General features: G+C 30.6%; 4 protein-coding genes across 4 annotated transcripts; 2 read left to right on the top strand and 2 right to left on the bottom strand.

The window, feature by feature from the left end:
- Positions 1 to 206: 206 nt before the first annotated feature.
- LOC130967332 (protein FAR1-RELATED SEQUENCE 5-like) lies at positions 207 to 2246 on the bottom strand. Its single transcript, XM_057892144.1, has 5 exons — positions 2095 to 2246; positions 1590 to 1990; positions 1326 to 1445; positions 480 to 1276; positions 207 to 374 (listed from the first exon to the last, which is right to left on the bottom strand). The coding sequence occupies exons 1-5, from the start codon at positions 2244 to 2246 to the stop codon at positions 207 to 209; spliced, it is 1638 nt and encodes a 545-aa protein (XP_057748127.1).
- A 174-nt stretch (positions 2247 to 2420) lies between these two features.
- On the bottom strand, positions 2421 to 3893 carry LOC130967331 (protein FAR1-RELATED SEQUENCE 8-like). Its single transcript, XM_057892143.1, has 2 exons — positions 3786 to 3893; positions 2421 to 2837 (listed from the first exon to the last, which is right to left on the bottom strand). The coding sequence occupies exons 1-2, from the start codon at positions 3891 to 3893 to the stop codon at positions 2421 to 2423; spliced, it is 525 nt and encodes a 174-aa protein (XP_057748126.1).
- Positions 3894 to 9643: 5750 nt separating this feature from the next.
- Positions 9644 to 11697, top strand: LOC130970676 (GDSL esterase/lipase At5g45670-like). Its single transcript, XM_057896834.1, has 5 exons — positions 9644 to 9884; positions 10394 to 10518; positions 10595 to 10840; positions 10928 to 11183; positions 11263 to 11697. Exons 1-5 carry the CDS (start codon positions 9644 to 9646, stop codon positions 11484 to 11486), a joined length of 1092 nt encoding a protein of 363 aa, XP_057752817.1. The 3' UTR covers positions 11487 to 11697.
- Positions 11698 to 12477: 780 nt separating this feature from the next.
- LOC130967570 (GDSL esterase/lipase At1g29660-like) lies at positions 12478 to 14415 on the top strand. Its single transcript, XM_057892490.1, has 4 exons — positions 12478 to 12712; positions 13401 to 13525; positions 13611 to 14115; positions 14213 to 14415. The coding sequence occupies exons 1-4, from the start codon at positions 12478 to 12480 to the stop codon at positions 14413 to 14415; spliced, it is 1068 nt and encodes a 355-aa protein (XP_057748473.1).
- The last annotated feature ends 417 nt before the right edge of the window (positions 14416 to 14832 follow it).

Below are 14832 nucleotides of genomic sequence, written 5' to 3'. Positions count from 1 at the left end.
ATAAACCACCAAAATCATGATAACTTAAAATAACATTGAAGCATGGGCTAAGTACAAAGTAGTTGCTAAACTCTAATGCTTATGATTTCTAATGTTGTTAAACTTCGAATCCTCCAAAAATGCTTCCTGTGGAAAAAAATTTAAAAACAAAACAAAAGAGGAAACAATAAGTAAATGGATATGACATGAATGCTACGAAAAATACACTAGGTACACATACACAATTGTTCGGTGTTATGGAATGGATTCAATAGTGATATGAAGGAGTCAGAATGCGTAGCCAAATTCTCTGTCATTTCTGAACAAGCCCATTGCGTATCTTTGTAGGAAGATGCCACATTGGTAGGAGATGGTTGTGCAGTACCATTAGGTCCCTAAACACACAAATCATATTGAAAAATAACATCATCACTTATCATCCATTCAACCCACTTAAAATAAACAAATGACGTGAAAAAGGGAGTAGATCTCATATTTACCTTGTTACGATTGTGAGTGTTCTTGTGTTTGCGTGCCCTCTTTTTAATAGAATTTTCTAGTTCTGCCCCAAGTCTGGTGGACATTGGATGACCTCGCGTAGGAACACGACGTGGGCCATGTAGCTCATCCATACTAACGGGACACTCATCACGGGTATGTGAGTAAACCGCACTTGGTACATGTGCAGCTTGATACTCGGATTCCTTATGTTCTTTGAGCTTCTGCCGAGCATTGTCCATGGCATCATGCAATATAGCAGCAACCTCCTGAGTAGCCACGAAATCCTGAGCAACGTTGTAAAAATCAGAACACAATTCCCTAAAAATGGTCATGCTTTCATCAAAACGGTCCATGTCAATGCTACTCCTGATGTATGTGTGTCTCCGACTAACATTCTTACTCCATCGGGATAGAATGTATTGTGAGGACACTGCTGTCACACGAAAATGTAGGAGAACTGCAAGACTGTGGCAGCATAGAATACCATTCGATTGGAACATAAAGCAATCACATTGAACGTCTGATGACTGCGAGCAATACACGACTTGGTATCTGCTATACACTGACATGTCAAACACCATCTTTTGTTCGTCAACTTCACAAACTATACTTGTACCATGATGGTTGACTGAGGAGATGTCACAATCGGTCTTTTTTATAAATTGATCATGAACGTCTCGAAACATGGAGTTTGTATATTCTCTCTGGAATTGCTTTTCTATTGGTGAGCTAGAAACACAGGGGATAATACTCCTTAAATCAGCAGCGTCACACTCAAGCTCCTTTTGCTCTTTGTCTATAACACATTTTTGGTATTGGCGAACAAATTGCAACAAAGATCTTACTGTTTAAGTACTTATCAAAAACTGAATGCATGCTCTCACTACGTTGTGTGCTCCTCATGCCAGCCCAGAATTCGTCCTTGAAAAATACTGGCACCCACATGTGTCGGTTAGTAAATATATCTGCAAATGAATAGAAAACAAAATACAAATAAAAAAAAACAAATAGCATAAGTTAACCCATAAGTGCAACATCCATATTGACTATAAAATAACATCTATAAAAAAGCCACACATGGATAGTAATGAGCCGGAAGATTATACTACCATTTAGCCACCGAGAATTGTGGAGGTCATACTCTTCAATGAAACCGTGCCAATCTCTCTCAAATGAGTCCTTAGATTTGGATTCAAACACAATCCTCTTCATGCATGTGATAAGCTTATCGAAACGACGGTAACCTACCAGCTTGTTTGGTATCTTGTTTAGGATATGCCATATGCACCATCTATGGCGTGTGTGTGGTAATGTTGTCTCTAATGCAGAACGCATCTGCAGCGACTGATCTGTTATAACACATATAGGGGCCTTACCCATGCACTTCAACCAAGTACGAAAAAGCCATTCGAATGTATGAGTGTCCTCATTCTGCAATAATGCGCACCCAAGAAGCGTAGACATCCCATGGTGGTTGACACCTACGAAAGACCTAAATGGCATGTCGTACCTAAACAATGGAAATATAAGAACATGTAATGTAGGTGGAAACTATAAATGCCTTTCATGGAAAAAAGTCTAATTAAGTCCAACAGAAAAATAATAATTCCGTACCTATTAGTCTTGTAAGTAGTGTCAAACGTCACAACATCACCAAAATATTCCCATGCAGCTCTACACCGAGCAACGGCCCAAAACACATTTCTAATGCTATGGTTTTCATCCACATCTATTTCAAAGAAAAAGTTTGGATTGAGCTCCTTCATCCATGAGAATTGCCTAAGTAACTCTTTTGGATCTGTCTCATCTCCGGAAATGCGTAAGTGACGACTGATGTAATTTCTAACATCCTTCTCTGTAAAGGTGAGGTTGGCAGGGCCACCAACGGCATTGGCTAGTGCCTAGTACGTCTTACTCGGTCTAATGCCAGCTTGGTCATTTTACTGTATCAGGTCCTTCACATGCATACTTAGCTGACGGTTTGCTGAGAACATTCCAGATAGCTTCGGATTAAACGGGTGTGAGTGGGATAACTCTACTCGAGAAATCTTCCACTGTCCTGTCATTTTATCTAATGCCAAATAGCAACAGGCTTTACAGTTTGTTGAGGCCACTGTTTTCCTTCTCTTGGGTGCCTTTACACGGGATGTGCGGTATCCATCTCTATTACAATGCAAAGCCTGATTAACAACCACCCTCTGATCGCTTCTAGTCTCCCAACCGGTGGTTCTTATTTTGACGACAAATCCAGTCCTAGCTGCATATCGGTAATAATATGCACGCGCATCTTCTAATGTGCCGAAGCACATTCCCTCCTCGGGATCTAGCTCCTCTTCACCAATGGCTTGGTTTATGACCTGAAAAAAAAACAAAGAAAGAAAAAAAAATAAATGAAACTCTACCCAATAGTTAACTATATAAAAGTAGATAATTTCACTATCGAGTATAACAAAATAAAACACAATACTGTAATTTTAGGTGCTAATTTCGTTTTATTATGTATGTTAACGTGGATGTTAATTTCTATTTTTTTATTTATATATATTTTTTATTTTTTTATTTACATTCTCTATTGTATTTTAAGTAATTTAGAATTAAATATTATAAAAAAATTATTGGTCATCAAAATATTTATTTATATGATTTATCTCTCATTTAACTTAAAACACAAACAAGAGGATGAAAACACCCATGTCCTGACGTTTCTTTTTCAGAACAGGCACAATGGTTGTTTATATGTTCCAATAATAATAATAATAATAATAATAATAATAATAATAATGATAATAATAATAATTATCAAAGGCATATAGTAGGACCATAGCTCCTATTTTCCTATATTTTTTTTAAATCTTCCAAATATTTTTATACATTAATAATATTTTATCTGCATAAATTTAAATATAAAAAAGTAAATGAAAAAATAAAAAAATACCGATTTAATGAAATACTTATTATAGATTAGTTATTAAGAGCGGGCTAATGGAAAGAAATTTGAGTAGGTATATGAAGTTTTGGTGTAACCAATAGAACCCATGTGTCCAGTTTATATATAAAGTACAAACTTGCACGGTTCTATTTAAAAAGTAAAAAATTCAGTTTATTCATAACGATTTATTTTTGTTTGTGATGATGCTAAAGTGAAGGGGGATATATATATAACATGAGTGATCATGTATCATTTGTCGGTGGCAAATTTATTTTTTCTTTGACGTAAATAACAAACAAATAATGATAAAAGATGTTACGTATATAATTAAAATGCTAAAAAATACAAAAAAAAATAATCCGGGTAATTATCATACCTCATCAGAGCTAGTGTAGTTTTCTATATTTTCAGAACTTGATTGACTGGCAATAATTTCATTGGGTAAGTCCGTCTGTTGTTCAAATTCTTCAGCACCTTCTACCATAGGTACTGTATTAAGGTCGAAATCAATTGCCATATAAATTACAATGATAAAAAAAATGTTTTGTAAAATTTTTTGGCTTATACACTATTGTGCTTGCAATGGTGTTATTCTTGTGATTTTTGAATGAGTATGAGTGAATTAACATACAGTATATATTAGGATAGGTTTCATGTTTCATATCTCCCATAATTGATGATAAATACCATAACGGATAAAGAATCAATTGCAATTATTTAATGTAATTGATATTATAATTACCGTTTTTAAAGATAATCATTATTAATCTTTATTGTATTCTTATATATAAAAATCAAATTATAAAACAGAATATTAAATATTGATTACAATAGTGTCTAATAAAAAGGGATATGATTTTATAATTAATATCACTAATAAACAGATTTGATAAGAACAGTAATAAGTAGAATGATAAGAGAGTGGAATAAAAAATAAAACTGTTATTAAGAGATATAAATGAAGTAAATTATGAAAAGTTTTGGCTGATTATGGCTGAAAAACTTTGGTTACCAAACTTTTTCCTTATTACGAGAGATCACCCTTCCATATATATTTGCCTTGTTTGCTTAAACTGTGAAGCTGAAATCTTAACATTTGCGTTGATATTCAACATTATTTAAATTGAACCACTTTAGAGTATTATCTAGAATGTAGGTGAAACTTATCAAGTATGAATTAGAGTAGGACCTGAAAAGCATTTACAGGTTACAAGACAAAATTCGAAGGTAACAGGCTAGCATGGTGGAAGAACACACTTCTCAAGTTGCAACAAATTTTCCCTCATAAATACCACCATGTGGTGGGTGTTGAAATCAGATTCAATTCTTTCATTTGTTCTTTTATATATTTATTTTATTCTTTTCCGATAATAATTCGTTCACTTGTTTTTTTTTATATATAAATTTTATTCTTTCTGTATAACATTAATAATTCCTTCACAAAATTAAAACGACGGCCTAACTTTTTTTCACCCTTTTTTTTAAGAATCTCCTTATATATATGAGCAATGCTAGGGGGCCAGCAATTTTTGTGATTGTTAGCCATCAACTAGCCATCAATGATGATTTGATAGTATGAGATTGGTGTGAGATTTCATCCAATAACTCATCTTTCTCTGTTGCTGGTTACATGCTAGCCAAAATTCAATAAAACTGTTGTCCCTAAATTTTTCCTAAATATATATCAGCATTATTCACTGCCTTTTACATGGATCGGATATTTGCATTGACAAAGTAGAGTTTAACAAGAATAATAATCAAATTTAATATATAAAAATTTTCTCAAACGAAAAAAAATAATGATATTTAAGTTTCTTAGGGTATTTTTTGTTGGTAAATTAAGAATTAGTCTATTGTAAATTTAAACTCTATTTAAATATTTATTATTAACTAATAATAAATTACTGTACATAAAAAATAAAATTTAAATTTTCGACATTTATTTAACTGACCTAGCAATTTTACACTAAATCAACTTAAGTTGGCTAAAAAGATATAGTGATATTAGTAGTTGTTAATTGTGAAGCCATATATATGTTATTATTGGTAACATCATTTTCAGTATCTACTACTACTTTGATAGAACAAACAAACTTTAAGTTTTATTTTTCTTTGATGTTGACCAGTATATCCTAGCTTCCATATTCAGTTATAGTTCGATCCAGAATGAGTAATCAAAATACAAATTGTCAACGACAACTTGACAAGAAAACTAATCTTGTATACCATCCATTAATACTAATTAATTAGTACTAACCCAACTACTATTAATAAATGTAAGGATTTATCTATTTTATTTCCTAAAGATACATGTTTAGATTATAAAATTTGACAAAAAAAATTATTAAAAATATAAAATATTTAAAATATTTTACTAATAATAAATTTATTATGTGTCGAACACATATTAGCTAAACGCTAAATGTAAAACTACCGTTTTAGTAGAATTTTGTTAATCGGATTGTTTTAAGAACAGTACTATATATAAAAGAGTTTAGCTAATTTATGTCCTAAGTATATATATTAAAATTACAAATTGAAGATTTTTTTATTGAAAATACAAAAAAAATATTTTTAATATATTTATTTTGTATTTGTTAAGAGAAAATATTTAAAAATTTTATTAATAGTAGTCTTATCATATCTTTTTAGGACATATATTAGTTAAACTTTTATAAAAATGAATTTTTCCGTAAAACACTTGTTAAGAATTTAAAGCTAGAAATATTTTAAAAAAGTGAATTTGAATGCATTTGAATACCACTATAGAAACTTTGAAATCTAGTATTTTTTTTTCTAAAAACGTTTTAGAAATTTGTTCAAAACCCCTTTAAAAATATAAATTTAAGATTCCCATGCATTCATCGATCAATTATCAATGTTTTTCATTTAAACTTTCATTACTATAATAATTTGTGGGTATTATATTGTAAATATTACAGTAGACAACATACATTACAAAATATTTGAATTAAAAAGTTATTACGACTTTCTACCCTAATAAATCGTTATGGACAACATTTTAAGAAGGTTTTAAAAGCACTAGATAGCGGTTAGGAAGTTAATGAGTTTTTATGAAGATTGAGGAGAGTGAGAAGTGTGGACTTTATGCTTTAAATGCACAACAATGGAGTGCTCAAAACCAAGCATGTTACTCGGTTACCATTTGGGCAAAAGCATTGAATTTTTCTACCAACTCACATTAATGATCTTGCATGGCTTCATCAAAAATAATAAAAATTTTAATCAAAATAATCAAAATTTATCTTATTTAATTTTTATTAATTACTTATCGTTATAATTAATAAATATTAAATAAAATAAATTTTGACGAATTTTTTTTTTCAAACATTACCAATATTATTAAGCCTGCTATATAGGCTATATATGGAGCACTTGTCTTACTCTTAGGCTTGCTAGTTAGCTTCAAATTATGTTGTCCATCGCTGGAATCATAAAATGTTTTCGTGTCAAACCAGCTGTTTGCATGCCATGATGCCTACGTTTTGTTTTGTCAATTTTGTTATCCAAATCAAAGTATTTGTAATAATAATTAAAACACATTTAGTTGTTAGAAATTAGAAATACAAAACATTAGCCTATAATTTAAAAATTTTGTTAGATAAATAATAATTTTTGTGAACGATGTGATTTTAGAATTGGTCTAATAAAATAAAAAAAAATTATTCTATTTTCAAATTATTTTTCAAATTCTAACATTAAGATAACTATTTGCACGCCTAATAATAAATTGAACATCCACCTATTATTAATTATGCATGAGTAAATCGAATCAAAAAAAAATAATCATCCAATTAAAAATAATAAACATAATCATCCGACATATCTATTCACATCGTTTAATATTCTCATTCTTTACCTATACTTTTCCATAATTTAATCGATTGAACCAAAAGGTAATCTCCACATAAGGAATTGAAGTTGCGAGTTATTAGTATTAGTATATCTGTATAGAAGTCAACTAAGTTTTCTTTTCTTTTATTTATTCTTTTGGTTCTGACAGTTAGCTATGTTTGACGTGAACATGTATTTATTAAGAGGACAGTGATATGAACTATGAAGATAGCATCATTAACAATGTGCTAATGAAGTAATTAAATGCTACCTACCAACGAAGTTCCCCCCTCTGCGATATATGCTTAGAGAGTAACACTGTAATTAACGAACTTGTATGATGAAAATGATAACCAAAGATAGATAAAATTAAGTTAAGAGCCTTAATTACATTACATTGTTATATAATATATGCTATTTGAATTCCACATAACAGCATAGTAACATACTTAGCTTGATGCTATTGTTAGCAAGTAAAGTGGATTTAAAAAAAAAAAAGAATATTTCCACCGCCCTTAATTAGAATATCACATCTAAAACATGAACTTTGGGCGTACATTGAATGCCATCACGTAAGTTATATAAAATCTACTGACTCATCATCACTACTTACTACAATTCCTTGGCATTTTGCATAGAAAAAATGAAGGATGTTACGTACACTCATGAATATATATATATAAGCATGCAGTTCTGAATTCTGATCATAACGAAGACCAACAATCCTACATGCATAGGTACAGGAATTTATTATTAGTCACTTCATTCTTTAATTCCCATGGATGATGCTTATTATCAAGGGAAATAAAGAAATGATCATAAACTCTAATCTTATAACTCTTGAGTTGCTCCTGCATGACCCATTAATGTGATGTTATACCATGCGGTCCTATGTGCGCTGTATATGTACCCAATTATACCAGAAATTTTTGGTGTAGCAATTTTTTATATTTTTTATTATTATTTGACTAATATAAATATTATTATTTTTAATAAATAAATTTTATTATCTATACGTGTAAATTTTAAAATAATATAGGTATAAATTATATTAATTTATATATGTAAAATTTTAGTAAATATAAGTGTAAATTATATATTTTTGTATGCAAAATTTCTATGACAAATTATTGCTAGTTAAAAATAATAATATTTTATGGCTATATAGCATTGTTTAAAACTTTAAATTATATATGCAACTCAAATTAAAGCAAACTAACTTCAAATATTTAAAATTAATATTTAAATTTGTTTATCAAAAATAGATTTTGAAAATGAAAAGTTTTGTACTGAAAAATTAAATATTTAAAAATTTTAATATTTATTATTAATAAAATCATTTGAAAAATAAGTACGTGATTCAAACTGAAATATCATTTGTATTATATTTAGTTCGTTAAACTGCTACATTTATTTAAGTGCTACATATACGTAATATCCCCCTTTTTTGTGTTTGTGGTATATATATATTATTTCTAGTTAGACTTTATTCTAATAAATTTAGGTTGCTCCAATAGTTATTTGATCACTCTTTTGTATGTTTAAATGAATTTGAATGAATTAATTTTGACCTGATAAATTTAAAAATATCGTGAGAAATAAAAAATAAAAATAAAACTCATTCTTTAGCCATTTTTTAGGAAAATATATAGGATCTTAAGTATGTTTTTATAATTTAGAATACTTGATACACACAAGAATATAATACTCCTATTATAAGTTTGCTTCATCATAATAAAATACATTGTTTAGGATTTTTTGTGCATATAATTAATTATAATAATGAATTTTTAACAGAGTTATATACATATAGTTATGTAGATTTTATTCTTTATGTTACTACAAAATTATTTTGGTGCTTACGTAGTAAATTTAAAGAAAAAAACTTAATAAAATTATTTTCTATTTTTACTTTTTTTTCTCTTTTTTATTTATAAAAATTTAAAAATAAAAAATAAAAATAAAAAAATAGAAAATAAAAATATAAATTAAACGTAGCCTAAGATATTTTTAGTTTATTAAAAATATTAAATATAAATACATACATAATTTAATTCATTTATAATTTTTTATATTATAAAAATAGACATAGACTAGACTTACAGGCGAGGAGGGGGGATTTGAAGTTTGAATAAAAGAATTTGTAAAGAGATAGAAGTAGCGATGAGTGCATGGTAGTGTTGTGAAATGTGAATAGTTGGTCTGGGTCCATTTCATTGAATTTCACATTATATCCGCGTCAATTTAATGCACCCAACAAACACTCCCAACCGTAGAAAAGTTAAATAAAAGCATTACTCTATTCTATTATATATACTATATACTATTAAACAAAGTGCTCATTCATTCACACTCACACACACTTCATTTCTTGCTTCAATGGCTGCTTTGGATCTCTTGCTTCTTCTTGTGGTGCTTCTTGGCCTGTGGAGCAATAATGGGGTTAGAGGTGCACCACAAGTACCTTGCTACTTCATATTTGGAGACTCTTTGGTTGACAATGGCAACAACAACCAGCTCCAATCTCTTGCTAGAGCTGATTACTTGCCTTATGGCATTGATTTCCCTACTGGTCCTTCTGGAAGATTCTCCAATGGCAAAACCACTGTTGATGTCATTGGTAATATACATCTTTAATTTGTGTTTATTACTCATTTGATATATACTACATTGCTTGCTATTCAATGTGCATGCATCGGTTTGATTATTTCTATTGTGTAACACATCAAAGAGAGGACCTTTAATGTTTTTCACCTTTAAGAAGCATCAAGCATTTGTATTTTCTATAACACAGAATGCAGTGAATAACAAAGTTACAGAACAGAACAAGAACACTGTTTTGGTGGCACACTTAGTACTACTTGCTATAATAACTCTACATATATATATGAGAGTTACACCTTTTGAGGTGTGTTGCTAGCACTTAAATTCCATTCACATGGGATTGTTACATAGCATTCAATGTGGAATTTATGATAGTCTTGTGGTAGTGGTACTTCTTTGACTAATAGTTACAAATGCAACTAAAGAAAGAAATAAACATTTACTGTGTTTAGCAAATAACAAATAATTAAGAAGAGGGTGCATGCAAGTCTTATCTAATATTGATTTTGTTTTGAAATGTGACAGCTGAGCTTTTGGGATTCGATGATTACATACCACCCTTTGCAACAGCCAGTGGTGATGACATTCTCAAAGGTGTCAATTATGCTTCTGCTGCTGCTGGAATCAGAGAGGAGACTGGCCAGCAACTGGTTCGTAGTACCCTTCATTATTATTAGTTTGATGAAAGAAGAGTGTTGTGTTTGAAAATTGTTGATATGAATGCAGGGAGGGCGTATTAGTTTTAGTGGACAGGTGCAGAATTACCAAAACACAGTGTCCCAGGTGGTAAATATACTAGGAAATGAGGACTCAGCTGCAAATTACTTGAGCAAGTGCATATACTCAATTGGGTTGGGGAGCAATGATTACCTTAACAACTATTTCATGCCTCAGTTCTATTCTAGCAGCAGGCAGTACTCTACAGAAGAGTATGCTGATGTTCTTCTTCAAGATTATACCAAACAACTTCAAGTTAGTCTCTCTTTATATCCTTTTTCATTAAAGTATAAACATAATTAACCACAATAATTAATATGATGATTTAATTCATTTATTCAGAGTCTGTATAACTATGGAGCAAGGAAAATGGTGCTGTTTGGGGTTGGTCAAATAGGGTGCAGCCCAAATGAGTTGGCCCAAAACAGCCCAGATGGTGTTACATGTATTGAAAGAATCAATGATGCAAACCAAATATTCAACAACAAATTGAAATCTCTTGTTGATCAACTCAACACCCAACTCCCTGATGCAAGATTCATCTACATAAACTCCTATGGTATCTTCCAAGATATTATAAGCAACCCTTCAGCCTATGGTAAATTCTTATTCCAAATTAAACATGCTATATATGATATGGTTCATGATATATGAATGAATTTGATTGAATGATCCAGGGTTCAGTGTTACAAATGCTGGATGTTGTGGTGTGGGAAGGAACAATGGTCAAATAACATGTTTGCCAATGCAAACACCATGTGAGAACAGAAGGGAGCATCTGTTTTGGGATGCATTTCATCCAACTGAGGCTGGGAATGCCGTTGTTGCTCAAAGAGCTTATAGTGCTCAATCTCCATCTGATGCTTACCCTACTGATATCAAGGGCTTAGCTCTGATCTGATCTGATCTGATCTCTCGCTATAAATGCATATATATAAATGTATGTGCCACAATTAATGTTCTAGAAATATGTTATTTCTTTCTTTCTTTGCAAGGCATAAGAATATGGAAATTTCCTTCTAGTTTGTTAGTACATATATAGTACTAGGGGAATGCTAGGGGGACAATGAATTTGGTGAACAATATGAACAACCACCAATCAAATAAAAACACACTATACTTTTAAATTAACCCTCTAAATTTTAATATTAAAATAACCATCCGTATACTAGTAAAATGAACATCCAATTTACATTGTTTAATATTTTCATTGTTCACCTATACTTTTCCATAGTACTAATATGCTGTAACTTCTCATAAGGTTTTGGAAGATTGCATATTGCATAGTGAATACTATTACTAAGTTATTGGATTATTGATTATTGATGCCCATTATAAAATTTACTCCAATTATTGATGTCTCTTGTGGAATTGACACACAATTATAATGGGTAAAAAAGATGTTTCCAATAAGCATTATCAACATGGCAATAGGTGGCCCAATAAGATAGCTACACCTAAGACCAAGCCTATACTTTTTTCTTTTTCTTTTTCTTGGTCAACAGAATTGAAGTTGATTGAATATATAAAAATGAAGTTGGGTAATTCCTAATTCTTATTTTAGATGTAAATATAGTTATGAGTAATGGTAGGCCTGGTTATAGGAGGTTGTTACGGTTGACTTGTGTTTGGTTTTATTGGATTACCGATAATAACTGCCACAGAGTTAGTTAACCTTTGTTTCAATGTGTAGGTGGTTAATTACATGCACTAGAGTATACTAGTGTGTCCATGAAATGTCCCAAATCAAATACACCACAAAAATGTATCAACATTTCCAAAAAACTAGGTCATACCTCGTGATGCTTCTTTTTCTCTCTTGCCTCTTTTTCTCTCTGTATATATTTTGTGTTGCTCAAATAGTAACATTTTTTTCACACAAATCAGAAAACATGGGTTGTGAGAGTAAATTATGGTTGGTATTTGTGTTGATGAGTGGTGTAACAATTGTTGTTGGGGAGCCCCAGGTGCCTTGTCTATTCATATTTGGGGACTCTCTAAGTGACAGTGGAAACAACAACAAGTTATCCACCGATTGCAAAGCTAATTACTTCCCTTATGGCATTGATTTCCCTGATGGCCCAACTGGAAGATACACTAATGGCCTCACTATTGCTGACTTTATCAGTAATACTACTACTTAATTTATCCACAAATTTATCATGTCACATGTTCTTGTCTTCATGGCTAAATTCTTATAAAAGTTATGACTTTTATCATTTTAATTCTTATGATTCAAAATTTACGGTATTAGTTCTCAAGATTCAATTCTAAAAATCATACTAGTCCTTAGATTTTTTTCGGTATTGAGTTAATGAGTGAAATGTTAAGTTGTTTTGACTTGTCATGCTAGTTAGATACCAAATAAAATAATATTATTTTTTTGTGCTTAAACAAAGTAAAAATGAGATAGTTTTAGAAAATAAAAAAATAAAACGCTTTATACATCATATAAATTCTTTTTTTTCCTCATTTTTACTTTGTTTAAACGCAAAAACGAAATAACATTATTTAGTCTTGTGTCTAACATAGCATGTCAAAATCAATTTAGTATTTTAATCGCTCATTCAATGTTAAAAAGAGTAAAAAAAATCAATATATATAGTATCCAAAATTTAATTTTGAGAATCAGTATAATAATAATAAATTTTAGATTGAAACATTAAAATAATAAAAAAAATCATAAATACGAGAGACCACTCTAAGAATTTAGCCCGTCTTCGTTCAATAATTGAGTATTATGTATGCATGTGATGTATATATTAACAAAATTGAAATGAGTAGCTAGGTAGCTGAATATGATTGATTATTGCAGCACAACTATTGGGATTTGACCATCTTATCCCTCCCTATGCTAATTATGGTGGTTACGATATCAAGGAGGGTGTCAATTATGCATCCGGCTCTGCGGGAATTCGCTATGACACCGGAAAACATTTGGTATATTATATATCAACAAACTTATATCAATGAATTAGTAGTGTGTTATATAAGCATGATTTGTGATGATTAATTATTAACTCAGGGTGATAATGTGGAGTTGGAGAAGCAGCTACAAAATCACAAGGTAATAATATCAGAAATCACTAAGCAAGTTGGAGGAAGAGTTGAGAATGTGGAAGAAAGACTAAAAAAATGCTTATATTATGTGAACGTAGGAAGCAACGATTTCATAAACAATTATTTCCTGCCCCAACATTACCGTTCTAGTGCAAAGTATTCCCCTGAAGAATTCGGTGCGGAACTTGTGAAACAATATTCACAGCATTTAAAGGCATTGCACCAACTTGGAGCAAGCAAGTTTGTTTTGGTTGGATTGCACCTTCTAGGCTGCATTCCACATGAAATTATTACTCATGGCAAAAACCACTCCCTATGTGCCACTGAAGTGAATAACGCATCACGTATGTTTAACAACAAGCTTGAAGCATTGTCTCAGCAACTCAACAAACAATTCTCTGATTCCAATTTCATCTATGTCAACACTCCTCTTATGGCATCTCATATCCCTCAATTAAACCACCCCCGGGGTAATCAAATCGTCACCTATTATATTAAGCAGTTTTATTAATTAATTAATTAATTAATTATATATATATTTGATTTGGATTATTTCAGGTCATGGAGGTATTTTTAGATGCTGCGAGGTAGGATCCAATGGACAGTGTAAAGAGGAGCATGAACCATGTCGGGACAGGAGCCTTCATGCATTCTTTGATGACTTTCATCCAACTGAAATTGTCAACCGTTTCTTTGCACGTTATTCTTATCACTCTCCTTCTAAATCCTACACCCTCCCAATGGATATTAGTCAACTTGTTCGATTGTAATCTGTTGTTCGTGTATAATTAGATTAATTAATATTAATGAATATTTATTATAAAATATTATCTCTCTTATCTTTTTTTTATCCTCTCTCTTATCCTTTTTAACATAATCAACGTTTTATGATTCTCACAAGATCATTTTTTACCTTTTTTATGATCCTCACACTATCATTTTCATATGATACCATCACAGAAATGGTTGAAATCGCAATATTAATAAAAATAGTTTTATATAATTGCCATCATTAATGTGAACCTAGCTATATTCTGCGTGCATATATATAATATGATGTAGTCTTAGTAGAAATTAAATATATACTTATAGGTGATGATCATACATTAAATTAAATGTCATATGGGGTTTTTCATTTTAAATAATTAATTATTTCCAAGCATATGAAAATCACGAGTCTGATACCT

Source organism: Arachis stenosperma, chromosome 3 (genome assembly GCF_014773155.1).
Source record: "Arachis stenosperma cultivar V10309 chromosome 3, arast.V10309.gnm1.PFL2, whole genome shotgun sequence".
Lineage (NCBI taxonomy): Eukaryota > Viridiplantae > Streptophyta > Magnoliopsida > Fabales > Fabaceae > Arachis > Arachis stenosperma.
This window is presented reverse-complemented; position numbering and strand designations above follow the sequence as displayed.

What these genes read in the sequence shown, in the direction of transcription:
- LOC130967332 (XM_057892144.1), bottom strand. Translation starts at nt 2,246, where the DNA reads ATGAAGGAGCTCAATCCAAACTTTTTCTTTGAAATAGATGTGGATGAA. An exon ending in ACTACTTACAAGACTAATAG is followed by an intron (nt 1,991 to 2,094) that starts GTACGGAATTAT and finishes TCCATTGTTTAG; the next exon opens with GTACGACATGCCATTTAGGT. An exon ending in CAATTCTCGGTGGCTAAATG is followed by an intron (nt 1,446 to 1,589) that starts GTAGTATAATCT and finishes ATTCATTTGCAG; the next exon opens with ATATATTTACTAACCGACAC.
- LOC130967331 (XM_057892143.1), bottom strand. Translation starts at nt 3,893, where the DNA reads ATGGTAGAAGGTGCTGAAGAATTTGAACAACAGACGGACTTACCCAAT. An exon ending in ACTACACTAGCTCTGATGAG is followed by an intron (nt 2,838 to 3,785) that starts GTATGATAATTA and finishes TTTTTTTTTCAG; the next exon opens with GTCATAAACCAAGCCATTGG.
- LOC130970676 (XM_057896834.1), top strand. Translation starts at nt 9,644, where the DNA reads ATGGCTGCTTTGGATCTCTTGCTTCTTCTTGTGGTGCTTCTTGGCCTG. An exon ending in AGGAGACTGGCCAGCAACTG is followed by an intron (nt 10,519 to 10,594) that starts GTTCGTAGTACC and finishes ATATGAATGCAG; the next exon opens with GGAGGGCGTATTAGTTTTAG. An exon ending in AAGCAACCCTTCAGCCTATG is followed by an intron (nt 11,184 to 11,262) that starts GTAAATTCTTAT and finishes TGAATGATCCAG; the next exon opens with GGTTCAGTGTTACAAATGCT.
- LOC130967570 (XM_057892490.1), top strand. Translation starts at nt 12,478, where the DNA reads ATGGGTTGTGAGAGTAAATTATGGTTGGTATTTGTGTTGATGAGTGGT. An exon ending in ATGACACCGGAAAACATTTG is followed by an intron (nt 13,526 to 13,610) that starts GTATATTATATA and finishes TTATTAACTCAG; the next exon opens with GGTGATAATGTGGAGTTGGA. An exon ending in TCAATTAAACCACCCCCGGG is followed by an intron (nt 14,116 to 14,212) that starts GTAATCAAATCG and finishes CAGGTCATGGAG; the next exon opens with GTATTTTTAGATGCTGCGAG.